We start from the raw sequence: 25,354 nt of genomic DNA on the forward strand, positions 1-25,354 counted from the left end.
TACTGTCGTATGGAATCTTACATTTGAGTTCAGTTAGAGAACCACAAGTTGGGAATCCAATTTTTCAACTTAAGTAATAGCATTTATTGCTTTATAAAAAATTCCTCTTTTGCTCAGTACGCTATGATTTTCGAGTTGAGCCACTGTTTCGAAACAACCCTTGAAATTTTAGAAGTATGCCTAGTTATCAACATGTGCTCTAATGGTATTCAAGCCAAATGTTTGTAGGGTATATTCGACGCCATTTCGAACGAACGCAAATAAAAGATAGGTTAACTAGAGTTTAACCGAGCCAGATTGGCCGCTTAAGCTCAGCTTAAACTTCAGGTATAGTATATGAAAAACTGCAGAGCAAGTTTAAGCGTAGTTTAACTGAGAAACTGAGTTGAACTTGTAGTGAAAAAACGGGCCTTAGTGTATTTAAAGTTTGACGCTTAGCAGTCCATATAAAGTTTAACCGTAAACGTCTATAGATTAAAAAAAACACACAGCTAATGTTTATAAGTACACGCTCCCGTTTTTTGTTCATCTTGCCTATTTCTGAAAAAGTTCTGGCAACACTGCTAAAGGCATATGCAATTGAATATTGGGTTGTGGAAGCCAAATTTAGTTCATGTCAAAAAGGATTGCATTTTTCAGGCAAATAATCAAGTGTGTGAATTTATATACATATTTTCCATTTTTATTGAAATCGAAAATCCGGTTACGGATTTGATTACTCAAAATAAGTTAGTGTACATAGTTCAAGAATAACAATGGTAAAGTTACTTTCACTTTAGGCTTAGATTTCTGTGGCACCAAGCAGTCAATTTTTTTTTTAATTTTTCAGGCGAGCGTTTTGAAAGATGAAAATGTTGCATGAATTTGGTTTTTGGCGGCACATAAAATCTGCATTTTGGAAGAAATTTGAATTATAAATAGATCTGAAGAATAGAATACAAAGCTGTTAAAACTTAATTTCGTTCAACTCTACTTTGGCTGTTATTGCTTGTTGCCAAAACCTTGTATACAAAATGGTATGTATGTATTTATGTATATTTGTGAACGTATATTTATTATCCCTTAATTATTAAATTTTTTTAGTGGAAAACAAATCGATCTAGATTCTTGAGTGTTCTAATACTGATAATGTTAACCGCATTAAATCTTTTTTTATGGACATATTCACAACGAACGGATAATTCATCAACATCGATTATAATCACAAAAACATTAACGGCATTCGATAAACCACCAGAAGACGCTACGCAAACGCTGGATAAAAAAGTATTTGTGAGAATGCCAAAGAATAATTTTAGGCTTGCTTTTGATAATATACATTTTGGAGCCGGAAGATGGGATAATTATCGGCGTTATAGAATGTATGATTTTGCATTGATTGGAGATAATTTTATTGAAGCCTCGCAAGAAAACTTCGTATGCCTAGCCACACAGAGCTCTGTGGAACGTTTATATTCATTGACACAAGTTGCTTACCAATGGAGCGGTCCTATATCAGCAGCTGTTTACGTTGCAGGAGACGAAGAGTTTTTTATTTTACAACACTTTGTTACATATATGCGTCTGTGTTTCCCATTTATTCGTGACAATGTAACATTTCATATTGCCATTCCAAGTAACAAGGTGCCCACGTACCAGCATCAACTAAATATTCTAAACAGTTTTGATTGCCAATATCCGGAACAAACGTTAAGGCATTTACTGCAAATTCGTAATCCAGACACATTACGATGGCGATTAAAAAATGAATATCCTCAAAATCATATGCGCAATCTGGCAAGAAAAGGATGCCAAAATAAATATGTGTTTCTAACGGACATTGATATAATACCGAGTGGAAATATGGTATCCCTATTAAATAATTTCCTGCCCTTAGCCAAATGCAATCATCGATGTGCATACGTTATTCCTACATTTGAAATAGATAATCGAGCGAAATTTCCAGCTTCCAAGCCAGAGCTAATGCGTCTTTATAGAAAGGGTTTAATGCGTCCTTTTCACGAAAAGGTGTTTATTTATAATCAATATGCAACAAATTTTTCTATATGGCTCACCAATTCTTCAAATGATGATGAACGGACTCATATAAGTCATGTTGTGACAAATTTCGAATTTTTGTATGAACCATTTTATATTGCTCTTGATGATGTACCAGCACACGACGAGAGATTTGTAGGCTATGGCTTTACACGAAACTCCCAGGTAATTTCAACCTTTCTGCTGTTCTCAGTAGGGTTGTGCTGGATAAACGAGCGCCGAATAATGGGTAAAACAATCTTAACAGGATTCGGATATCCGATAGACTTTCGCGTGTCAGCATTACATAAGTTTATGACAATTTTTCATGACCATTGGCCATGTAGCCATCCTTAAGAATCTGGATTCTCCTTCGTCGGACTATTGCGCTCCGACTTTCTTTTTCGATATGAAGTACGAGGTTGTTATCCCGGACAGGGATTATTTGTTGAGGGAGCCGCCGGACCTGAGCGATAGGCTGCAGATATATACTGACGGATCCAAACTGGATAATAATAAGGTGGGTAGCGGTTGCACCTCAACTAGGGTGGAATCTATCCTTTAGCCTACCCGATCATTGCAGCGTCTTTCAGGCGTAGGTGGCTGCTATTAACGCGGCCGTCGAGCACCTGAGAAATGCTGTTCACGGCTATAACCAAATTTGTCTTTACTCTGACAGCCAGGCTGCACTAAAAGCGCTTGGATCGGTCTCATGTAAGTCCAGGACAGTAGAGAAGTGCCGCAAATCTCTGAACGAGATCGCTGAGAAAACTTCCCTTAGTCTTGTATGGGTGCCAGGACACTCTAATGTACCGGGCAATGAGATGGCTGACGAACTTGCAAGAGGGGGCACATCCGTTCCGCTTTCGTCGTCTTGATTGAGCATGGCGCTCGCTACCTGTAAGCTCACTTTGAAAGGCATTTTCCTTAAGGAAGCGGGTGTGAGATGGAGCAATCTTGAATCCTGCTACCACACTAAGATTGTGTGGCCTGAATGGGACGCGAGACGCACGAGACGTCTCCTTCTTCTTGGAAGGGGGGACATATATATTTGTTGGTTGGGAGCTGGGTGCTCCCTATAATGATTACTGCAGGAGCTGCAAAGACGAAGAGGAGATGGAAACAGTCAAGCATTTTCTGTGCGATTGTCCGGCGCTTTGGCATAAGAAAAAAACTCTGGGATCTCCTTTCTTTGACGATCTTTGTGATCTGGTTAACTTGGAACCTAAGAAATTCCTGACGTTTGCTAAATCGACCTGTAGGGGAGAGATCCACGTGGTATCAAACGGGACCCTTTATGGGCCTAAGTGCACTATTTCTCGCACCGGTGGCCACTCTAACCTAACCTACCCATGACCATTTTCACAAAATATGTTTTTTTCTGACGCCACTGCCATTTGACATTACACGCACATAAATAAGGTCTGATCAGGTCTAGCAGTAGATGTAGGAATAGCGGCCTACAAAATGAATAGACGAGCACTGCCTGCCAGGGGTTGGCAGTATTTTTCCATCTAGAAGCAGCAATTGGAGTTGGTCCCAAGAAAACTTCTAGTACTCTTACAGAGTAATGTTCTGTTAGCACAATGAACGCATTTAGTCTATGTGAGGTGCTAAAGGATCAGCGAGTTCAACCTAAACTCATCTACATAATTCGAGTCGAAAAGTTCTTTCTTATTAATAAACCAAAGAGAATTCAGTTGAACCATACGAAAAATATGGACTCGGCACTAAAGTTCTCTCAATGGGGTCAATTCCGTAACTATGAAAAACTGAAAAATGTACACTTATTAAAAACTCAATTGCACACAAAATTTGCACTTTAAATTTTCATGCGATTCTGTAAAGTATTGTGCACATTGTTTTGCTGAACGAGCGCTGAATGTAAAAATCATATGTCAGTGAGAAAATGTTGATCAAAGGCCGTGAAAAGAAAAAGAGTTATTCTCCAACAGTGCGTATGAGTTTTGAATGTCACGATAGTGTACACTGGCTGTCAACACCATTCACGAAGTTTTAATCAGTGAGTTTTCTTGTTCACAGTTTTGCTTTACAGAACGAGAATTTCAAAGTTTACACAATTTCTTGTGTACACTTTAAAACTCACAGAAAGTGAATAGGGCCCCAGGCCTGAAGTTCGCGCAGTTACTAGACCTTAGGAGAAATGGGTGAACGAGGCAACAGAAAGTATAAAAGCAGCGAAAGCTGAGTAGTCGGTAAGCAGTTTGATTTAAACACGTAATTAGTTGTGAAGTAAGGGTTATTGTGAAGTACTCTCAAAGTAGTCTAATAAAGATCATTTTGCATTATTGAATATTGGAGTTATTTATTCAACAGTTTAGCGATTCGAACGTTTGCAGAAGATGTAAAATAAGCGGAGTTTCTCAAAATTCGTTGCAATATAATATTTTGCTTCTCATCTGAACATAAGCGGTGGAAGTGGCAAGGTTAAACTCTAGTCAACTTTGACTGGAGTTTAAACTCGCACTGAAAAACCGAGCATTAATATGCGCCCAAAAATATCAGGGGCGGTGTTATTAAGGCTGTCATGCTGTCGTATAGATTTACCATGAACGGCACTTACTAATTCAGATGAAGTAGCTTTTCATGGCAGAATTATACTTGGAGGGCAAACCAAATCACTGCCGAGGGTCGATACGGTTTTTAAAAAAATTATGTAAAATTTTTGGGATCTTTGGTAAGTTAGGCCAGGATTAATTGAGTACCCTTACTAATTACTTGATCTCTGTTGTGTGCGTAAACATTTTCTTATTAAAATATTTTAATTTTCCACAGGTCTACGAAATGTATATTGCTGGGTACACATTCTTTGTACTATCTCCCGTGTTTACATGTCATTGGGGTTTGCAGCAAAAAAAAGCTCGTCCAGTTTGGCGCGAACAGCAAAACAATATTAATCGAAAACGTTTTGAAGCCTTTAAACATGAAATACTCGCCCGATATAAAAAATAGATTGCACATCTGGTGGAATTTTTATTATTTTTTTTTTATTAAAGTATGTACAAATTAAGTAAGTTGAAGATATCTAACAAATATGTAAAGTATAAATTTTTAATAGTTTTTAATTACAGAAACCAAAGAAATAAAAAAAATATCATATTAAATAATAACAAAATAAACTAATCTATTCCAATTCGAAGACTATTACGACAAAGCATCTTGAAACCGAATATTCGGACTTTTGCATGCCGAACTTAAGCTTGACAGCGTAGAAACTAGTAATGATAAAAAAATTTCCTATTTTCAGATTTACCACAGACCATGTAAGGGCTGCAGCGCATGCGTAAAGAGTTTACAGATCAAAGCTTTGGCCGAGTCTTTTAGTAGTGCTATGGCAAAAAACTGTACCAAGTTCCAGTAATATCGTGACGAATATTACCATCACTAAGCCGATACTAAGCAGCCACTCGTATGTAAGTAAACAAATCAATCATCATGTACACACATACATACAAGGCAGCAGAGAGATACTCACAAAAGCATGTCATCATCAGTCGAAGTAGTACTTATACACACGTATATGGATACAAACTACAAATATACATGTATATGTTGGTAACCAAGCATGAAGTTCACGAAATTACTAGACCTTAGGAGAAATGGGTGAACGAGGAAACCGAGAGTATAAAATCAGAGCAAGCTGAGTAGTAAGCAATCAGTTTTGGTTTAAGCACGCTATTGGTTGTGAAGTATAAGTGTACTCTCAAAAAAGTCTAATAAATACCATTTTGCATTATTGAGTATTGGAGTTATTTATTCAACAGTTTAGCGATTCGAACGTTAGCAGAAGGGTTGGAATAAGCCGAATTTCCCAAAATTCGTTACAATATGTATATTGGTATCTTGCGAAACCTAGTGAGGCTGCCAATGTACAAGAGTTGCTAGAATTCAATCAGCATCTTATGAAAAATATTAGAGAGAGCCATATGGATAAACGCTTTTACATATTTAATTCGCCTATTCCAGATGGGATATTTCCTGCTATGCTAACGACTAAAATTAAGCATAGCCTAACATATTTCATGGTGGCCACCGTGGTGAGATCGTGGTGTGATCGTAGCGTGCTCCGGCTACCACACCGTATGCCCTGGGTTGACACCCCGGGCAAAGCAACATCAAAATTTTAGAAATAATATTTTTCAATTAGACGAAAATTTTTCTAAGCGGGGTCGCCCCTCGGCAGTGTTTGGCAAGTGCTCCGGATGTATTTCTGCCATGAAAAACTCTCAGTGAAAACTCATCTGCCTTGCAGATGCCGTTCGGAGTCGGCATATGACATGTTGATCCCGTCCGGCCAATTTGTAGGGAAAATCAAGATGAGCACGACTCAAATTGGAAGAGTAGCTCGGCCTTAGATCTCTTTGGAGGTTATCGCGCGTTACATTTTTTTTTTAAACATATTTCCTGTTTAAAACGCTTGAGTTGCGTATATATAGTCGAACATGTACAAAAACTGTTACCACCATTACAATGTCGCCAGCGGGTTAGGGGGTCAGAATATACCCGCGGTAGTTATGCCTGTCGTAAGAGGCGACTAAAATACCAGATTCGGGGCTGTGTAGCGCAACCCTTTCAGGTTGCCAGCGCAATATATATCTTCTCCAAATCCAATTGTCAACCTCACCTATCCGTGGTGAATCCTGTTTCACTAACAGACGAGGCTCTGGAGACCCCAAGCTCCTCGTGGAACTAGGAGGTGGGGAGGGAGGGATGGCCTGAAGGTTTAATGTGGCCATATAAATCGTTCCCGAGATGGTCGGGCTAGCACCTTAATGGTGCTGTGTTACCGGAACGTACCGGATCTGTATCCGGCAAAGGACCATCACATCGATAACACTCCCCAAAGCCTTCGGGGAGAAACCTTATCGCTACAACAACAACAACCATTACAATGAGCGTAGTGCAAATTCAAGTCGGTAGACTTGTAAAACATGGTAATAAGATAGAGATAGCTTTTGAATAGAAGTTATAAGCCTTACGAGTCTACCACAATAATTTCGGTACTTTCAACAATGTCTCGAAACAGGAATTATGGATTGATCTACTGCGTTTGACGATTTGGATCGGTTGCTTGCTAAACTGCAGGCAGATGGAGTCTATGTGGTTACAGCATATTAAAATTGCTGAAAAATCGACATGTTGTTTGCGATAGCATTTGAAAACAATTATTAGTAATCTTCGATAATGTTAAAAAAAAGTTATCAATATTACTATCATTCTTTAATGATTTCTGGAGAATTTTTCTGCTGGAAAGAAATGCGTATTTATTATTGTATGTATGTATATATGTACAAATTAGGGCTGGGACTATCCGCCTATTTGAATATCCGGATATCCATACGGATATCCGTTGAGACGGATAAAATCCGGACTGCATGGATATCCGGTAAATATTCGTTTGAGAAACTATTCGGATATCCAGATTTATGAAGATCCGGTTAATAACCGTATTTTGGGATATCAAGTGAAAGCAACAAATTGATGTACCATATACATATGTTTATTTAACATTAATAACAAAAACAAAAAAAAAAAACAAAAAAAAATTGTTGACGTTTGTAAAATTGTAGCTTTTTTATTTTTGACGTTAATTTAATAATCTACAAGCATATTTTGTGAATAATTTTGCGATGTTTACTTCGTTCAATTCATATGCAGATATTCAACTTTTATATTCTAGTATCCGGACATACGGATATCCGGATTTTCCGTTTACCTATCCGGATATCCGAACAGCTGATATCCGGATTTTCCATTTACGAATCCGGATATCCGGATTTTTTGCTTAGCTATCCGGTTATTCGAATATCCGGTTTATCCGGATAGTTGAAAAATCCGGATACAGTTCACAGCCCTAGTACAAATGTATAAAACTTGCAAATCTTGTTAATGATGTACATTGAATTCGCAATCTGGAGTTGTAAAACTATCCATAGTACACCAAACCAAAGATATTTATTGATAGTTTTGAAAAATTCAATATTTCAGTCTCAAAAAAAAAAAAATGTATTTCCCATAGAGCCAACCCATAGCATTTGTATGTTAATTTAATTATCGTTGTTTTGACCCTCTTGAGTGGGTTTGAGTAAGAGAGATTTTCGAAAACCAGATAAAAACTCGAACATGATACCAACAACAATGGCCCCTATTATGAGACAAATTCGATCTTCGACTGTGGTCGAACGAGTTCATCGAACGAATTTTCATTTGGTATTATGACGCGCGTTCGATGAAGACTAGCGTAATTGTGAATTTCGATCGTTTCAATTATTCACAATAGCTTATTTCTATCAGCTGTGAAACAAAAATAATAAACAAGCAAAAGTGCAAAAAAGTAAAGAAAATATAAATAAACCTAAAAATTAACACAAAAAAAAGCCTTGACATATAAAAACATGACTTCAACGGAATTTTGGTTCGATGATTCGTCAGATGAGGAGGAAAGCATATTGGAATTAGCCAGAAGTAGAAAACTATTGAGGGATGCTTCCAATCCTTTAGAAATGAATTCCGCAGCGTAAGTAGCGTTTTAAACAAGTCATTGAATGTGTAATAGTGAAAGTTTTGTTTATAGATTTATCAAAAACTTCAGGCTGTCTAAGGAAGCTTTCATGGACTTGCTGTCCAGTACAGACAATCTTCTGCAGCAATGCTCAAGAGCTAAATCTATACCAACCATTCTAAAATTGGCCACATTTCTCAGATTTTGTGCTCAGGGATCCTACCAATTGAGCATTGGGAACGAGAATACACTCGGACTGGCACAACCCACGGTGTCTGTGGTGCTATCAGAGGTGTTAAATGTATTGGAAAACTCTCTTTGTCAACGATGGATAAAGTTCAATTACGACGAAGCTGAACTGCAACAAGCTAAATTGTATTTCTTTAACATTAGCAGAATTCCAGGGATTATTGGCTGTGTTGACGGCACGCATATTAAAATTGTTGCTCCCAAAAAAGAACTACAACATTTGTACTACAACAGAAAAGGATTCTACAGCATTAATGCCATGATTGTAAGTATACCAATGTGATATTAATTTCAGGTTGTAAATGCATAAATATTTATCTTTATATGTTTTAAGGTTTGCGACCATTCCATGAGTATACGGTACATAAATGCAAAATATCCGGGAGCAACACATGATTCTATGGTGTTCAGTATGTCGGCATTGAAATCACATTTGGAACAGCAACATCAAGATGGTACTCGCAACACCTGGCTTCTTGGTATATGCTTTTTTTACATATAGATTAAATGTATTCCTATAAAACATAAATTTGCCGTGCAGGTGATGCTGGATATGCATTAAAGCCATACTTACTGACGCCGTTCAGAAATACTGAAGATGGATCTGCACAACGTATTTACAATACACAGCATGCGAAAGGTAGAAATATCATAGAGCGAACAATTGGAGTCTTAAAAAATAGGTTTAGGTGCTTGTTGCAGGCAAGAGCCCTTCACTACACACCAGAAAAAGCAACAAAAATTATAAACGTGTGTGCAGCTTTACACAATATTTGCATGTTTTACAAAGTAGACATTTCTGTAGAAGAACTTTCAGATGAGGAGCACGACCATGATATCACACTCGCCGAAATCGAAGGAACCATGAACTCAGAAGCAGAAGAAATCAGAAATCAAATATTAAGAACTTTGTAGTCAATTAGTTTTATTGAAATATAAAACTATTATTCCTATAAATATATTTTTATGTATATGCACTTATATTCTTCGTTTTCAATTCATGTGTGTATATACTTAGACTAAAAAAATAGTTGGTAAATTCATTGATAATACTTAAAAGCTAAGCTTAATTCTATTCTAAACTAGGTAAAAAAATATCACTTCAGTTTCAATTTATTCGTTAACACAAAACATAATTCAGGTCATATTACAGATATAGCGCGGAGTGGAATTCTATTTTTGCATTTGAAGCTTGTACAATTCAAGCTTCTCTTTTTTTAATTTTAACATTTGTTTCTTATAATAATATTTTAACGCATATGTCCTTTCCGCATATTTTTCAGTCTCCATTGCACTTTTTTTTATCTCTTTTAGAGTTTCGAGCATTTCTTTATGGAACCTTTTTTGATCACTGGTTTGCTCTTCCAATAACTTTAACCGTTCCGTTCTGCTACATCTTCTTCTGGTATTTCTCCATGGCCTTTCCTCGACAACAGCAACACTATGCTCGCTTACCTCCAAATCTTCAATAGGTTCTGTATTATCATCCAATCGCTCCTCATTCATGCTAACTTCACACTCGACGACCTCATTTGCATTTAGCCCATGCTCTTCTCCAGGTGGATCTACGCTGGTGTGAAGCTGTAGTAAGCCCATTATAGCCTCTTCTGCATGCGTATATGCATTCAGTCTGTTTGGCCCACCACCAGTGGCGCGATATTCCACCATGTTCTCCGACATTTTCTTTTTCGTTTTCGACTTCATGTCAGCCCATACCTAAAACGACAAAAAAAAAAAAAACATTTTTTTTTATGCTTAAAGGACATCTATGGTTCCTTAGTTTACCTTCATCCACTTCTTTGTCTCTCTTACGGGTGGTCCCAGGCAGTTAAGCTCCGCTGTTATCTCTTCCCACATTTTTGTAGATTGTACTTTTGTGCAAATTCCTTTTGCTATCACGGGATTTTCCTCCATTAATGAAATCAGTCTTTCCAGCTGTTGTTTTGTACTCACCACTTTCGACCTATACAAAAGTGATAAAAATAATATAAAGTTACTATTGGGTACCAAAAAAGTAGAAAGAAAATACAAAAACTTACATTTTAAACAATTTTCATTCAATTCGTTCGGCGTCGTCAACAAAACCTTGTTCGATTGAAGTTTCGATACACAACGAAAATTTCGACAGAGATGAGGTGTCATAATACCGATTCCAACTTCGATTTTCGATGTTCGATAGCCAGCGAAGATCGAAGATCGAAAAATGCTCATAATAGGGGCCAATGTTTTAGCTTCTAACTTTCGTGCGAATTTCCACGTTAGGCTTCTTTACGACACCTCATTATAAATTTATCCGCTTAAAATGTATTTGTTGTTGTTGTATTATTAACATTCCTGTAAAAATAATTTGTCTTCAGTATTTTCGTTTTTGCAAGCTGCGTGGAAAATAAAGCCACATAAGCAGGGGTGGCGTTCTGTAATCCGATACTGAAAAATAACGAGTATCAAATGATCGTTTTCGCTTTCCATAACACAAAATGTCGCCTTGTACTGAAAAAAAATGTATATGTGGGAATGGGTTAAGGTACTAAATACTTTAATCCGTTATACTGTATTTTACTGTATCCAGATTGAACACAGAAACATATTATTTTTGTTGGCAACCCTTAATTGTAGATTAAATTCCGAAAATGTTCACTTGTTAAATGTATTTGTATAAGTATCTACTATTGTATTGTGTCGTTCATTTAAATATGTATGTGACATCGCTAATGTATAAATAAGTGTCAAAGGACATAACGTTACATATTCCTTTTCTGTCTGCCGAACATCGAACAACTGGTAATTAAATACGCGGTAAGACTATATATTTATTTGTTTTTTTATGTAATTTTGACCTGTAAATTGTATGTTATTTTATGTTTAATAAAGATTGAGCTACGGCTAACACCCGACAAACATAACAATTTTGTAATAAAATATTGAAGTAATGAAAAATATGAAAAGTTGAGTTATAAAACGAGTATCGACATATACAGACTTAAATATTTAAATAATTTAATAATTGTTAATTTTGTAGTTAGTATTAATTATTTTTGAAAACGAATATAAATGCTGAATATCCCAAATTAAAATAAGTGTTTCTTATTCATTAAAATAATAGGCACCACATATATATGTATATAAGGCGCGATAACCGCCGAAGAGATTTTAGGCCGATATCTCTTCCGATTTCCGTCGTGCTTCTTTTTAACTTTTCCTACAAATCGGCGGGACGGGGCGTACTTGTTTTATGCCGACTACGAACGGCATCTGCAAGGCATATGAGTTTTCACTGAGAGCTTTTCATGGCAGAAATACACTCGGAGTGCTTGCCAAATCACTGCCGAGGGCCGATCCCGCTTAGAAAAATTATTCTAGTTGAAAAAACTTGTTTCTAAAATTTTGATGTTGTTTTGGCCGGAGATCACCGGTGTGGTAGGCGGCGCACGCTACCATCACATCACAGCAGTCACAAACCTCAACATACGAAACGTTTGATAAAAACTGTTCGATATGTAATTACCTATCAAATTGCATATTCTTAAGCTGAGCATTTATGCTTTTGAGATTATTTAAGAAATGAAATATATTGATAGCATCAAAAACATTTCTGAGATCTTTTTACAATATGAAATTACACTCATATCAGCTTCCGGAAACCAAAACGGTCTCGTCAAGCCAGAGTTCGATATCGAACTGGGATATCGCACCGACTAGTGTCGACTATCGAATAACGGAAAGCCACCCCAGCTATGCTGATCCGGCGAATACCCCCAATTGTAAAGAAAAGTTGATATAAAAAATACACCAGATTTACTACCAAGAATTTTTATTATATATGTACGTATTAAACGCATTTTGAGAATGTAAACTTTATTTATACGTATCGGTAAATATACCCCGCCTTCATATACCCCTTTTAATCACCCTTATCACGATTGTAGGCGTTGGTAACCGTCGACGTCATTATACAATTATTTTTAAGCAGTCGTCTTGTCGACTTTCAGTTGTCACATCAAAAATGCGATGAGATTATTGTAATACCTAAATTACTTTCCTAGCTGATGTGCGACAAAACGACTGTTTGAAGTGAACTCTGTATGGAGTTTGACAGTCAATTAAGTCCACAAATGACAATCGTCATAGAGGTGATTGTCCAATCCAGCTTTTGTATACATTTATAGAGAATATCGATATTTCAGCGCACAAATGAGTATAAAAATAATATTCACCATTTGTTACTCAGCATTTTTATCTTTGTTTATTCATACATATGCATACAGCAGCGTTCAAAATAATAAGATCCAAAATATTCACATTTTTGAAACAGTTCTTTTTATTGTATTTAACTTAGTCTAATTACATACAAAAATGTTGTGTCCACTCTAACCATAACCGAAAGTTGTAATCGAAATTAATAAAATAAAATAATCAGTAAAATTTGGCAAAATATAAGGTAATAGTCTAGTTGAGGGGTCGACTGCTAATACGCTACCAAAAAGAGAGAGGTGTCAAACGACGCGTCTTGATATCAGTATTAATAATCCGAAGGCGGAAAATAAAAATTTAAACGCGTTCAAAAGATGTTAACGAAAACCCGAAAAAAGACCCGAGGGTACCTCCGAAACCGGGGGTCGGATCCATGGAATTTTTGCGCAGAACACCTTTCTGCGTTGGCGGCCTTCGGCCGCGCTTATAAAAAATAACCCTGGGCTACGCCATGCCAAGTCCGGGCGTGTGGTATAACCGTGGCTACCGCCACGGTGATGCACAAATTTTTTTGTGGGTACAAACACAACAACAACCACATGGAAATCGCCAACTTCAACTGCAAATATATCCGGACAGAGATAAAATTTTTCTTTTCCGCCTTCGGATTATTGTTCTCGAGATTAATACGCGTCTTTTGACACCTCACTCCATATTTTTGGTAGCGTATTAGCAGTCGACCCCTCAACTAGACTATTACCAAATATAACTTTCCTAAATACATTACAGAAAATCAAAAGTTAGTGACACTTTTGGGCCACTACTAAGTAACACTTTATTTGTATAGCAAACAAATTTAATGAACCACAAATATAATTTCTGTTTAAAGATTTGCTGTATGCACATAGACGTGAATTGGACTATGCTGTTTCTATATTTGCTATTTAATCATTAAGTATTTGCTGACAAAAGCGAAACTAGATTGGTTTGCATTACTTACTTGAATAAAAATAAGTAAGAATTTACTTAAAGCATATGCACTCTGAGATATCGATAGATTATCCATGAAACATACTTGTAAGTGGATTATATTATATTTATAAAATATGTAAAGTTTTTAAAAGTTATATTTTAATTGGAATGATTTCGTCCGCCTTCCATTATTGGTATATACATAGCGGCTTGAGGATTTTGATTTCTCCTTTGATAAGTGTCATTTCCTACGCCGTTACTTGAAGCTTCGTCGGCCTAAAATATTAAAGTATGTTATTAAATTGATAAAATAAGATATATGGACATATAGCGGGAATGCTAAACAGTGTGGCAAACTTTTACAAAACCACAATGAAACAAGTAAGGACGGGACTGTCTTCGGCTGTGCCGAAGACTTCATACTTTTCGTGAATGGGGCTATACAATAATCTTATCCCATTCGTAATCTTCAAATAATCGGCTGTATAAGATAAGAAATATATAGTGAACCTAGTGAATACCTAAACGATTTTTAAGATAAATATAAAGTAAAAAATAGGTAGGTACTTTGTGTGAGGATGCAAAGTTCCACGATTTTTGTGGTCTGCATATAAAAACTATGACTACGAATCACGTATTTCAACAATATATGACGTAAACGTAAGTATTTGATGAAATTTGAAGCTTCTAGCCGTAAAAAAGGGGCACAAATTACAGTTTATATGAGATATATACTATATATACCACCTATCTCTATGATTTTTTCAGACAACAATATATGCTATATACGTAAGCATTTGGTGAAATTTGAAGCTTCTAGCTGTTAAAATGGGGCAGAAATTGCGAAAAGTTTCTTATCTGAACAATCGGTTTATGAGATATATACTATATATACCACCTATCTCTATGATTTTTTCAGACAGCAATATATGCTATATACGTAAGCATTTGGTGAAATTTGAAGTGTCTAGCTGTTAAAATGGGGCAGTAGTTACGAAAAGTTTCTTATCTGAACAATCGGTTGTGGGAGATATATACTATATATACGACCGATATCATCCATTTTTTCAGACAACAATATGTGCAATATACAAAAGCATACGGCAAAGTTTGAAGCTTCAATCTGATAAATTGAGGAAGATATGAAAAAAAATCTCTTTTTCTGAAAAATCGGTTGTATGGAGGATACATGCTAGTGGACAAATGTCTAATCGGACACCTAAATACACCCGCTCACCAAATTTTACCTAGATATCTCAAAAATTGAGGGACTAGTTTGCATACAAACAGGCAGACGGACAGACGAACATGGCTAAATCAACTCAGCTCTTCATCCTGATTATTTCGGTATACTTAATGGTGAGTCTATCTATTTTCCTTTAAGAACTTACAATTTTGAGATTAGTGCCAAACTTAATATACCATTTCATTTTCATGAAAGGTATAAAAAAATCAATTGATTTATTCAGAGTTGCTCAGGTAATTCGATTTTATAAATACTTGTTCCACTGAAAGCACTTTCAACACACATTTATATGTATAAATTTTTTTATTAACTCACCAACTGACAAAGGAGTGGTGACTCATTGCAGCCAGTAAAGTCATTATTAGTCCGAGTCGCATTATTAGGAGCCCTTTGTATCGTTCTATCTTCATATCTTGTACGGCCTTGAGAAGCCATTGGTCTGTTAAGTGTGTTGTTTACATTGTTAGGTGAATTTGGCGATACATTATGAGCTGTAAATGACTTTGATACGAAATCTTGCTCTTTCCAACCATTTTTTTTATAAACATCACGTAATTCATGATGCTGCCACATTGTGAATAAAACTTGACTTGCAAATTTTAATACACATGACGTATATTTTTGACGCTGTTTTGTAATGCTTAATAAACGATCAACACCGCCGGCGTCCAATAATGATCTTGAAAATTCTGGGTTTTTTTTAATTACCTCATTAACTGTGGCTAATACTGCAGTAATTGTGTCATCGGAGGTATTTTGATCGTGTTGTGGATTACCAGTTGGTAGCTTTTGGACTAAATCTCGCATAGCATACTTTCCGATAAGCTCTTTATTGCGTTGATCGATAGCTAAATTTCGTAAAGCTGTTGCGACTGCACAAACGACACGATCAACTTCCATACGAAGTAACTCAACCAAAATTGGTAGTCCTTTCTCTTTACGCACTGTTGCACGAATATCAATACTTGGCTGCCAATAACAAGCAGACAAATTTTGTATAGCGCCAGCTGCCGCTTCTAAAGTTTCCGGATTAGAGCAACTTTGTAATAAAGCTAAATAGTACTGAACAACCTCTGGTTGCCATAAAAGCTCATATCGTTTGTGTGATGAGCTATTCGGTACTGAGCTCTTTGAAGTACTAGGATTAAAATTATTTTCCATTTGATGTTCAGTTTGTGCAGCTTCCTTTTTCTTTTTACTTGCGCCAAAGCATCCCAGATTTTCTCCTTTAAATGATAAATATATAAAATAATAACTAAATGCTTTGTTGGCACACAAAAAAATGAAACAAATTTAGAATCATTTCGGAACTATCTCTGGTTCATTCGGTATTATTATCGGAACTCTTCTGTATAATTCCATGGACCTATTTCGCAGTTATTAATGGATTCTTAATCCCTTGGAAATTATATATTCGACCTAGACCAATAATATTTGCTACTTAAATGCATGATCGAAAAAAATTTGGATTTACAGTTCAACGAAATTTTATGTTAAATTTTCTGTAGGCGAAGCAAGCCGCGTGTAAAATCAAATTACTTTTAAGCGGCATAAAACTAGATGGCTGATCTACAGGTATAACACTTTTCGCCTCCAAAGTAGGGAGGCACTATTAGCTCCAAGCATCTTTGGGAGAAGTTAAGCGGCCCGAAGGTTCGTGGGGTTAAACAAATCACGCGGTTCACAGGGCACACAGTGGTTCAGAAGTGGACAAAAGTATTGATTTAAGATATAAAACTTCTTTTTTTTTTCAATATTTTTTTGATTATCGAATTTAATGGATCTTTCAAAGAAGTTATGCCTACAGGAAAATTCGCAGAAGTTGTATATATTTTTTAATTAAAGTTTGTTAAATTTGTTCCGCCACTGAGATAATAATTTTAAATTATTTCAATATACATAAGTGGTTGCCAATGAATAAATGCAAGGCGAGATAGCCTCCTAAGAGCTTTTTAGGCCGAGCCTCGCTTCCAATTTGAGTCGTCTTATTTTAATTCTTCCTACAAATTGGCGGGACGGGACAGGTTTTACGTCCACTCCGAGAAGGCAGATGAGTTTTCACTGAGAAGAATTACATTTCAGATTTACACTCGGAGTGCTTGCCACATCATTGTCGAGGGGCGACCCCTCGGAATGGTAGGTGGATCACGCTTTCACCACACCACGGAGGCCTAAAGTTTTATTTATTTTTATGTCATATGTTTATTTGGTTTTATGTTATATGTTTGATAAGCTTAAACGGTCGATCCCCAGGAGTATAACTTCGAAGTGGAGCCGAAATATCGATATATTAAAAGTTGTATACAACAACAAATACTGTGTTTTACCTTGTGACCTGCAGTTTTAACTGCCTCAGGATATTTCATACCCTTATCAATTCTCAAACATTTTTCGACAAAATTTCACATTAATAACAGAATTAATTCTAATATAAGAAAGTACAATTGTTACGAAATTTTTCTTGACGTTTAGCTTAGTTATAAAAAAAAACAGGCTGGTCTTTTTAAAAATTACTTGATGAGCGTCCTTGAAGTCGCTCATATCCTAATTCTAGCGCTCTCGAAACCCCCATAGGTATAAGATGTGTACAAATATGTTAGTTTTTTTCCCCATTGCTAGTACAACCTAAACCACCGTACGTACCCTAATTGAGGACGAAATAATTTACTACGCAGCGAAGTGCTCTTTGCACACTGCTCTTTCTTAATTCTTTTGCCAATAATTTGGCAAATGCACGGCATTTTATTTCTGATCATAATGCAGATCCTTCACCATTTTTTGTTTCCAAAAAACATCATTAAATCGTAATTTTCTTAAAAATTTCTATTACCTGTATTTGTCTTGGAATTTGTCAGGTTTTGAGAAATTTCGGCTTTAAATTTGATGTGTAGTCTACTTTAGCTTTGTCTATGCACTGTTCAGAATGTGTTATCAGTGAATGAGGGTTTGCTCTCAAAACTTTGTATAGAATTTGGCATAGTAATGCAACCAGGGGCCGAACGATTAATGGGAAAGTGAACTACGAATTAGACTTTCCGTGCACAGCATAAGAAATTTGAAACCCGAATTGCAGTACAGTTGAATTTGACTAACGCTATATATGCAATAATTTAAAAATATCATTAGTTACCTTTATAGGAATTCGATTGAGGTCGAGTTTGGATTGGTATTGGCTGTTTGTCGTAATTAGGATCTTCCACTTCTTGACACCGATATGACAAATTGCGTAAAATACACACACAATTTTCTACAGTTTTATTTCCAATGTTGTTCTTTTCTATAGCCATTTTTACAACATAAATAAGACACTCCACCAGATGTTCCGAGTTTCGTAGACTAGTTCTGGCAAACTCTCCAGCAGAACTGACATTGCGTAAAACACCGGAGGCATTTCTAAAAACTGTAGAGTAGCACGTTTCTCCAGCACACACTGCATCCCAACCGGAATGAGGAATAATGATATTATTAACAATAGAATTCAGTCCTTCATCAATAATCGAACGTTTAATGTCTTCGCAAGAAGACATATTCCATAATACTCCAGTTACTAATTCCTTTACTTCCGATTCTTGTGCCCTGCATAATAAGTTTACAAGCGCAGTTATACCTCCAGCATTTTTTATAGCGCGTTTATTTTCATCGTTTTGCCTTCCATATGATAGATTTCGAAGCGCTCCACATGCATTCCTTAAGAAATGGTACAGTTTAGTTATGCCTAATGATTCATTTACTATAAATACAAACATACATAAGTATAATATATTGGCTAACCTAGAAGTTTTTCTTAAATGCCTTAGATTTAAGTTATGTAGTAATATAAGGGGTTCATCTGACCGACTCAGAGAATCAGACCTGGGATTGGGCATTACTTTGCAAGGGAAGTGGTAAGGTATACAATAAAATGTCCCACTTATTGATTTATACCTGAATTTATGCCTTAATTAGTGGCTATATTGAGGTACCTTATTTCTTTCTCCATTCGCTTTATAAGCTAACACAAAAAAATATGTCTTTATGAATATTTCGTTGTTACTTCTTCCCCTTATACCAATAGAGATATGTGTTGGGGAGTGTTATCGATGTTGATGGTCGTTTGTCGGATGTTAATCATGTTCGATTAATATGACCACGTTGAACCTTCTAGGTCATTTCACCCCATTCTATGTGTAGGATACATTAATATATTTGTAACATGGTCACTTCGCATAAAAAAAATATCCTCTGAGCCTTGAAATTGAATGTTGTGTTTTGCAGTAACGTAACAAACCCTCCCTGAAAGTTTTGGAAGATCTATGGCCAGTGGTAACCAAAAAAAAAAAACACTAATACATAAGTTCCGAGATAATCGGGCTAGTACCTCAGTGGTGCTTGTTACCGGAACGTACCGAATCTTTATCGGGTAAAGGATCATCAACACCGATAACACTTCCCAAAATCTTGTACCTATTAGATTAAGATTTTAGTTGTACTATCAAACATCTGCCGCAGAGGACTGCAAGAGAAGCACATAGTGTTTATAAAATATCGTATGCCTACCTCGTCACCCCCACCTCCGAAAGTAACGAGTTCCCATAAAAAAAGTTACCTGGTAAAAACAAGGCCTTAACGCCAAAAAAAATTGCGTATTCTGTCGTTGTAGCGATAAAAACACTCCCCGAAGGTTTCGAGGAGTGTTATCGATGTTGATGGTCCAAGTCGGATATAGATCGGGTTCGTTCTGGTTACAAGCACCATTAAGGTACAAGCCTGACCATCTCGAGAACGATTTAATAAGACCACATTGAACCTTCGAGGCCATCCCGCCCACCCACCAACTTCCATGAGGAACTTGGGATCGCCAAGCCTCGGCTGCTAAAGAAACAGGCTTCGCCCTGGGTAGGTGAGGTTAGAATTCGGTCTGTAGAACCTTTAAATTACGCTATACAACGCCTTGAATCATTTGGGTATTTTAGTGGCCTCTTACGATAGGCAGACTTGCCGCGGGTATATTCTAAATCGCCTAGGCTGCTGGGGGGATTTGCTTCTTCTGTATAATCAAGATCACATCGACTCGCCGTTGAAATTAAATAAGCCAATCGTGACAAATAAATCAAATATAATAACACACATATATGTATTTGAGAAAAGAACTTACTTATGGATCTCCGGAACATCGTACGACAGCAACCGTACAAGAGGTGGGATTCCACCCAACGTTCGGGTTCGTTGCTTGTTTGGATCATCCATATAGCATAGATGCTGCAAGTAAGCTGCTGCATTTGCTTTTATTTCATTATTTGGATTATTCAAAAAACTAATAACTTCTGAAAGATTTGGATCTCGCCATCTCATTGCAGAACATAAGTCATTTCCTGAGCCTTCCAGTAATAAATGCTTTGAATCTCTCATATGTGAAACCGCATCAATTGGTGTTAAACTAAGTTGTGCCATTTTATTCTGGTAATCAGCGTGACCATCATATGTTCTTGTTCCGTCCGAGGCTATTGCTGATTCTGAGCCATTAAGATTGGTGTCAAATAACAATGGCCTTGGTGAGTATGAGTTTGTATTGCCGGGTTCAATTGGAAAATCGAAATTAACTTCAGACACATATCCATAAGCAATGGTGGGATTTTCAATGTAGTGAGATTCAACGGGGCAAGGATTCAGACCATAGTCGGGCATTTCGTCATATTGTGATGCTTGCATGTACCTTACAGTCGAAACTGATGAGCGCTCTTGTATTACAGCATCATTTTGCTCTTGTGAATTAACAAGCTGTCCTTGAGGGCCAATTAAATTAGCGGAGCTATGATCCGGACCATAAGAACATTGCACCGCAGCTCTTGAAAGTGCTAATTCAGGAGACTTAGTGACGTATATCGACGAGTTTGGATATCGTGGTTGGTATTGCTCATACTCTTGGAGAGCTGTGTACTGGCAATTCAATTCACTTTCATTGAATGTTGGTGCGTCCATTTTTGTTTTTTTCCCACAAAATATGAGCGGGATTTTCTGTTGGAGAAAAAAAAAAAACAAAGATTAATTTCATTTCAATACAATGTTAAACTCGACTTTCTTGGAGGTAAATTTTCATTTTCTGCAAGAATTGGATATTTGACTCTGCGAAACGAGATTTAACAGGCATCACTCGGCCAACGAATTAAACGATACTCTATTATAACGTTGCTCTATATGAAATGATTGTGTTCTAAAATACCGAATCTTCTCAAAGTACCTATGGAAGTAGATTCCTTTTGCCAGGCTTATTGCAATTTAAAAGAAGCAGCTTGTTCAGCCTTTGATTCTTTTATGATGAGAGTTTTTGACTCACTTTGTAAACTATGCTCTGGTATTATAAGGAGACTTGCCGTGGTAGTACTTGGCGCACTGTTCTGGAAGGCCTGCTGGCGCTTGAAATGGAATTTAACCAAGGAATATTCCTACTGCATTGGAAGAGTAGATGTAGAATAACTTAGCCTGTATTGGTAGTTGTTGTAGCAGTGCTTCGCTCAATCCAATAGGTGCGATTGCTCACACATTGTCTTTAATATCATCCAAGGAACGTTGCAGTCTTAACAGGATGGAACCAAAGAGACATGGGTGTTAGAGGCATTGGTTCTACATTACAATTACAAAGATGGTTGGTTTCTTGTAGAGACACATTACATGCGTGTGTAGGCTGAATTCTTTTGCACCGGGTTTCTTCGAAGGGCTTGGGGAGATAACTTCTTATGTCACTGGTAGGGCTTCTTCCAGTAGATGTCTGTTGGGATTCCCAGGTTTCCGAGTATGCAACAGCAATTGTTTGTTCAGCATTTCGTTTCTCACCTTTAGGGGAGTATTCGTTAATATAACAACAACGAGAATTCGCCTCGTTGTGTAATGGTGTTTTGGTGACATAAGAAGGCTGCCTTGGTGTTTCCATTTGGTCTCAGGTATCGCGACCCAGAAAGTAATAACGGCCACATATTGTCTATATTAATAAATGAATATCTACTTATTTTCGGAAAGAATTCAATAATAAATAAAATAAATGTAAGGGGCGATAACCTCGGAAGAGATTTTAGGCCGAGCTTCAAATTGGCGGGACAGGGCCTACTTGTTTTATGCCGACTCCGAACGGCATCTGCAGGCAGATGATTTTTAACTGAGAGCTTTTCATTCGGAGCGCTTGCCAAACACTGCGGAAGGGCGACCAGGCTTTGAAAAATTTTCTTCTAATTGAAAAATTTCCTTCTAAGTTTTTGATGTTGCTTTTCCCGGGGCGTGAACCCAGCATCTTCTTTGTGGATGGCGGAGAACGCTACCATCACACCAAGACAACACCAACAACAACAACACCATCACACCACGGCGATTGCCAAGAGTGAATAAAAGCAAAACCCATAAACATATCCGTAAGTGTGGTAAAAATAAAATAAAACTGCAGTAAAAGCTGGAGGTATAATTTTTTCCCATAAAATATGGGCACATAGATTTATAAAACATAGACTTATCGTTTTTTTTTCCATAAGAAGCAGACATGCCGGATTCGGAACAATTTCAGGATAACTTCGGGCCAAATCCAAAACCATTTGGAAACTGTTTCGGTACTATTTTGGGACAGTTGATCATCCTTTTGGGTACACTTCTAATTGTAGAACCATTTCGAAACTGTTTCGGTACAAATTCGGAAACATTTCAGGATAGTAACAGGATCATAGAATAATCCCAAAATTATCACGAAATTATTCCCAATTGGCCCCGAAGCAGTCTCGATATAGTCTTGAAATTATGCTGAAGTTGTTCCAAAATGATACCTAAAAAATCCCCAAGTGTACCCAAAAGGATGCTTCAACTGCCCCATAATTGTGCCGCAACAGCCTCGTAATGATTTTGAAGCTTTCCCGAAATGATAGCTAAAATAATTCCGAAGTGGTCCTGAAACTGTATGCCCGCTTTTTATGAAGAAACGATATGTCTAGAGTTCATTTTATTAATCGAAGTGTCCATGTTTTAAGGAAAACAGGCTCTTTAAAGTCTGCCTACTTTGCCAAACGATGGTCAATGTTTTTAATCTACTTTATATGCATTCTTATGTTCATACCTATGTATGTGTCTTCATAGATATTTATGTATACATCGGATTATAGGCTTATTTAGATAAATATATATTTACATATAACTTTATTGCACTTGCATTGATAAATAAACTATGTCAAATTAAGGGTTTCATATGGTTTAATAGGGGTAGATTAATTGCAAAAATTCTTTTTATAACTCACCAATCACGTCATATTGAGTCTTGTGTATTAACGGGTGTGGTAAAGCACTTAAAGTTCAAGTTTTCTTTTTGCGTAAGATTATTGATTTTTCACAAATCAACTCAAGTCCTATTTTATCAAAGTAGTAAGTAGTAGCACTGCTTTTTTCGTCTGTAAACTTTGATAGGGGTTGAGAATATTGTTTTTATATGTTATTAAGGATTTTTATTTCATAAATTCACTGGCTTTTTAGTCATATATGTATAAAAAAAAACTATTACATCCTCAATGTACAGCTTTGTTTCTTAAACATTTATTTTACACTTTTACATCTTTATGACATGTGAAACAACTTTATAATGAACTTTAATTGACAAAAAGCTAAAAAATTATTCAGATCTTATCATGAATTTGATTTATTTTACAGAAAACTAAGTCCATCTTGATAGAAAGTAATTCATAGCTGAATACTTTGGCAATAGAACACATAGGGTATGCAATACAATAATATTTCTGTTCATGCTCAATAAATTTTAAGGCCGTTCCGCGACGGTCAAAAACGGTCACAAATCACACAGAGAAGATTGTGCATTGCGCATGTAAACAAAATAACAGCTGTGGGCAATTCATACGTCATTTTCCTTTAGCTCTTGTTTTTTTCTCTCTTTCTTTCATTCGCAAAAGCAGTCAACTGTGACGTGATGTGCAGAAAGAAGCAATTTTGAACTCGTGAATGCGCAATCTGGGTAGGTGATTTATGAGAAACGGTAGAGCCAGCTAAGGTATTGAGTCCCGAAGATTTTTGAAATCCTGGAATTTTGGGATTTGAAACTTACAATCCCAGAATTCCGATATTTTTCGGGGTTATCCAGAGATGATGATGTATGATGAATGCATATGGAGTTAAACGTTAACATTTATTCAGTCCAAAGTTTTAAAAATAATTCACACTTAGGCAAGGTACACACGAGGCTACGCGTCATAGACGCTGCAGGCAAAATTTGTACGCTTTGATGCCGAACACATGTATTGAATGGAGAGCTGCATACGAGGCGTCAGCTGCATGAAAGCGACAAAGCATGAAATTTTCGTGTAGCTAAGCGTACAGCAGTGTTGGTCGCTGAGCGTACGTACGCTTGAAAAAAGGAAGAACAAGATGTTTGTTTACATTTTTTTGTGTGCAAATTTGTGTAATTAGTTTAAAAATGTTACTTTAGTTAATAAAAGTGCGTGAAAGGTATATTACTAAAGCGAAAAAGAGTATTAAACACCAAAACAGCTTGGTTAGACATTGTTGAAGCGTTTAAAAGGCTAAAAAGTGTTGGAAACTAGAAATCACCCTTTTCTCTAGTCCGCGGTGGTTTAAAATTGCCTTTCATAATTAACAAAGGCACGGGGATGCAAACAACGTTTAATACCTATTTTCCTTTGGTTTCGGGTACGGATATAATACGGGATTAACTGTGGATTTGTTATGGTAACGCATCTACGATGGAATCAGTAAGGAAGGCGGTCGGCATGATGTGTTGGTGCACAGTGGCTAGTCATTGTCGGCTGGGGCGGGTCCTTGCCAACCTTACTGTTCCTGCGCCATAAACAGAGAAATGTTCCTATCATGCCTATCAAAACGAGCAGCTGTCAAATTCAAAAAACCTGGCAGAAGCGCAGAGACCGACTCAAAACGCTTATCAATACAAAATAAAACAACATCCGGCTGAACCGGATGTCACGGACAGACCGTTAACATTCCAAAAATTTAAATTCAAATTCAAAAAAAAAACTGACGCAAAAAATACTACCGAACCGGACATGGCCGGTTACTAACGCTGAAAATCAAATTCAAAAAAAAACCGCTGAAAACCAAACAATAACAAAAAAGCTGAAAAAATTAAAAATAAAAAAGAAAAGGGCCGAATATACATAGGGGGCGCC

At 36.7% G+C, this 25,354-nt stretch overlaps 4 protein-coding genes across 8 annotated transcripts; 2 read left to right on the forward strand and 2 right to left on the reverse strand.

Moving 5' to 3' along the window:
- The first annotated feature begins 374 nt into the window (after positions 1-374).
- On the forward strand, positions 375-6,019 carry LOC137243261 (beta-1,4-glucuronyltransferase 1). 5 transcript variants are annotated; one of them, XR_010950482.1, is made up of 5 exons: positions 383-758; positions 830-1,016; positions 1,084-2,202; positions 4,813-5,047; positions 5,285-6,017. XR_010950482.1 is itself a non-coding variant. In XM_067770769.1 (4 exons), exons 2-4 carry the CDS (start codon positions 1,014-1,016, stop codon positions 5,396-5,398), a joined length of 1,236 nt encoding a protein of 411 aa, XP_067626870.1. In that variant the 5' UTR covers positions 375-758; positions 830-1,013; the 3' UTR covers positions 5,399-6,019. The 5 variants fall into 5 exon arrangements, 3 of the variants coding, with proteins under 3 accessions (XP_067626870.1, XP_067626869.1, XP_067626868.1); XR_010950481.1 differs by lacking the exon at positions 5,285-6,017 and adding an exon at positions 5,109-5,156; XM_067770769.1 differs by lacking the exon at positions 4,813-5,047 and having other exon boundaries at positions 375-758; positions 5,285-6,019.
- A 2,287-nt stretch (positions 6,020-8,306) lies between these two features.
- Positions 8,307-9,934, forward strand: LOC137243267 (putative nuclease HARBI1). The gene is made up of 4 exons (XM_067770775.1): positions 8,307-8,554; positions 8,612-9,053; positions 9,123-9,267; positions 9,330-9,934. Exons 1-4 carry the CDS (start codon positions 8,433-8,435, stop codon positions 9,701-9,703), a joined length of 1,083 nt encoding a protein of 360 aa, XP_067626876.1. The 5' UTR covers positions 8,307-8,432; the 3' UTR covers positions 9,704-9,934.
- LOC137243269 (uncharacterized) lies at positions 9,697-11,001 on the reverse strand. Its single transcript, XM_067770776.1, has 3 exons — positions 10,828-11,001; positions 10,574-10,751; positions 9,697-10,504 (listed from the first exon to the last, which is right to left on the reverse strand). Coding segments are annotated over exons 1-3 (723 nt in total). The 5' UTR covers positions 10,830-11,001; the 3' UTR covers positions 9,697-9,961.
- A 1,581-nt stretch (positions 11,002-12,582) lies between these two features.
- On the reverse strand, positions 12,583-23,868 carry p120ctn (adherens junction protein p120). The gene is made up of 5 exons (XM_067770770.1): positions 23,444-23,868; positions 20,332-21,191; positions 18,328-18,884; positions 15,513-16,423; positions 12,583-14,227 (listed from the first exon to the last, which is right to left on the reverse strand). Exons 2-5 carry the CDS (start codon positions 21,153-21,155, stop codon positions 14,111-14,113), a joined length of 2,409 nt encoding a protein of 802 aa, XP_067626871.1. The 5' UTR covers positions 21,156-21,191; positions 23,444-23,868; the 3' UTR covers positions 12,583-14,110.
- Positions 23,869-25,354: the final 1,486 nt, after the last annotated feature.

Source organism: Eurosta solidaginis, chromosome 3 (assembly GCF_040869045.1).
Source record: "Eurosta solidaginis isolate ZX-2024a chromosome 3, ASM4086904v1, whole genome shotgun sequence".
NCBI lineage: Eukaryota > Metazoa > Arthropoda > Insecta > Diptera > Tephritidae > Eurosta > Eurosta solidaginis.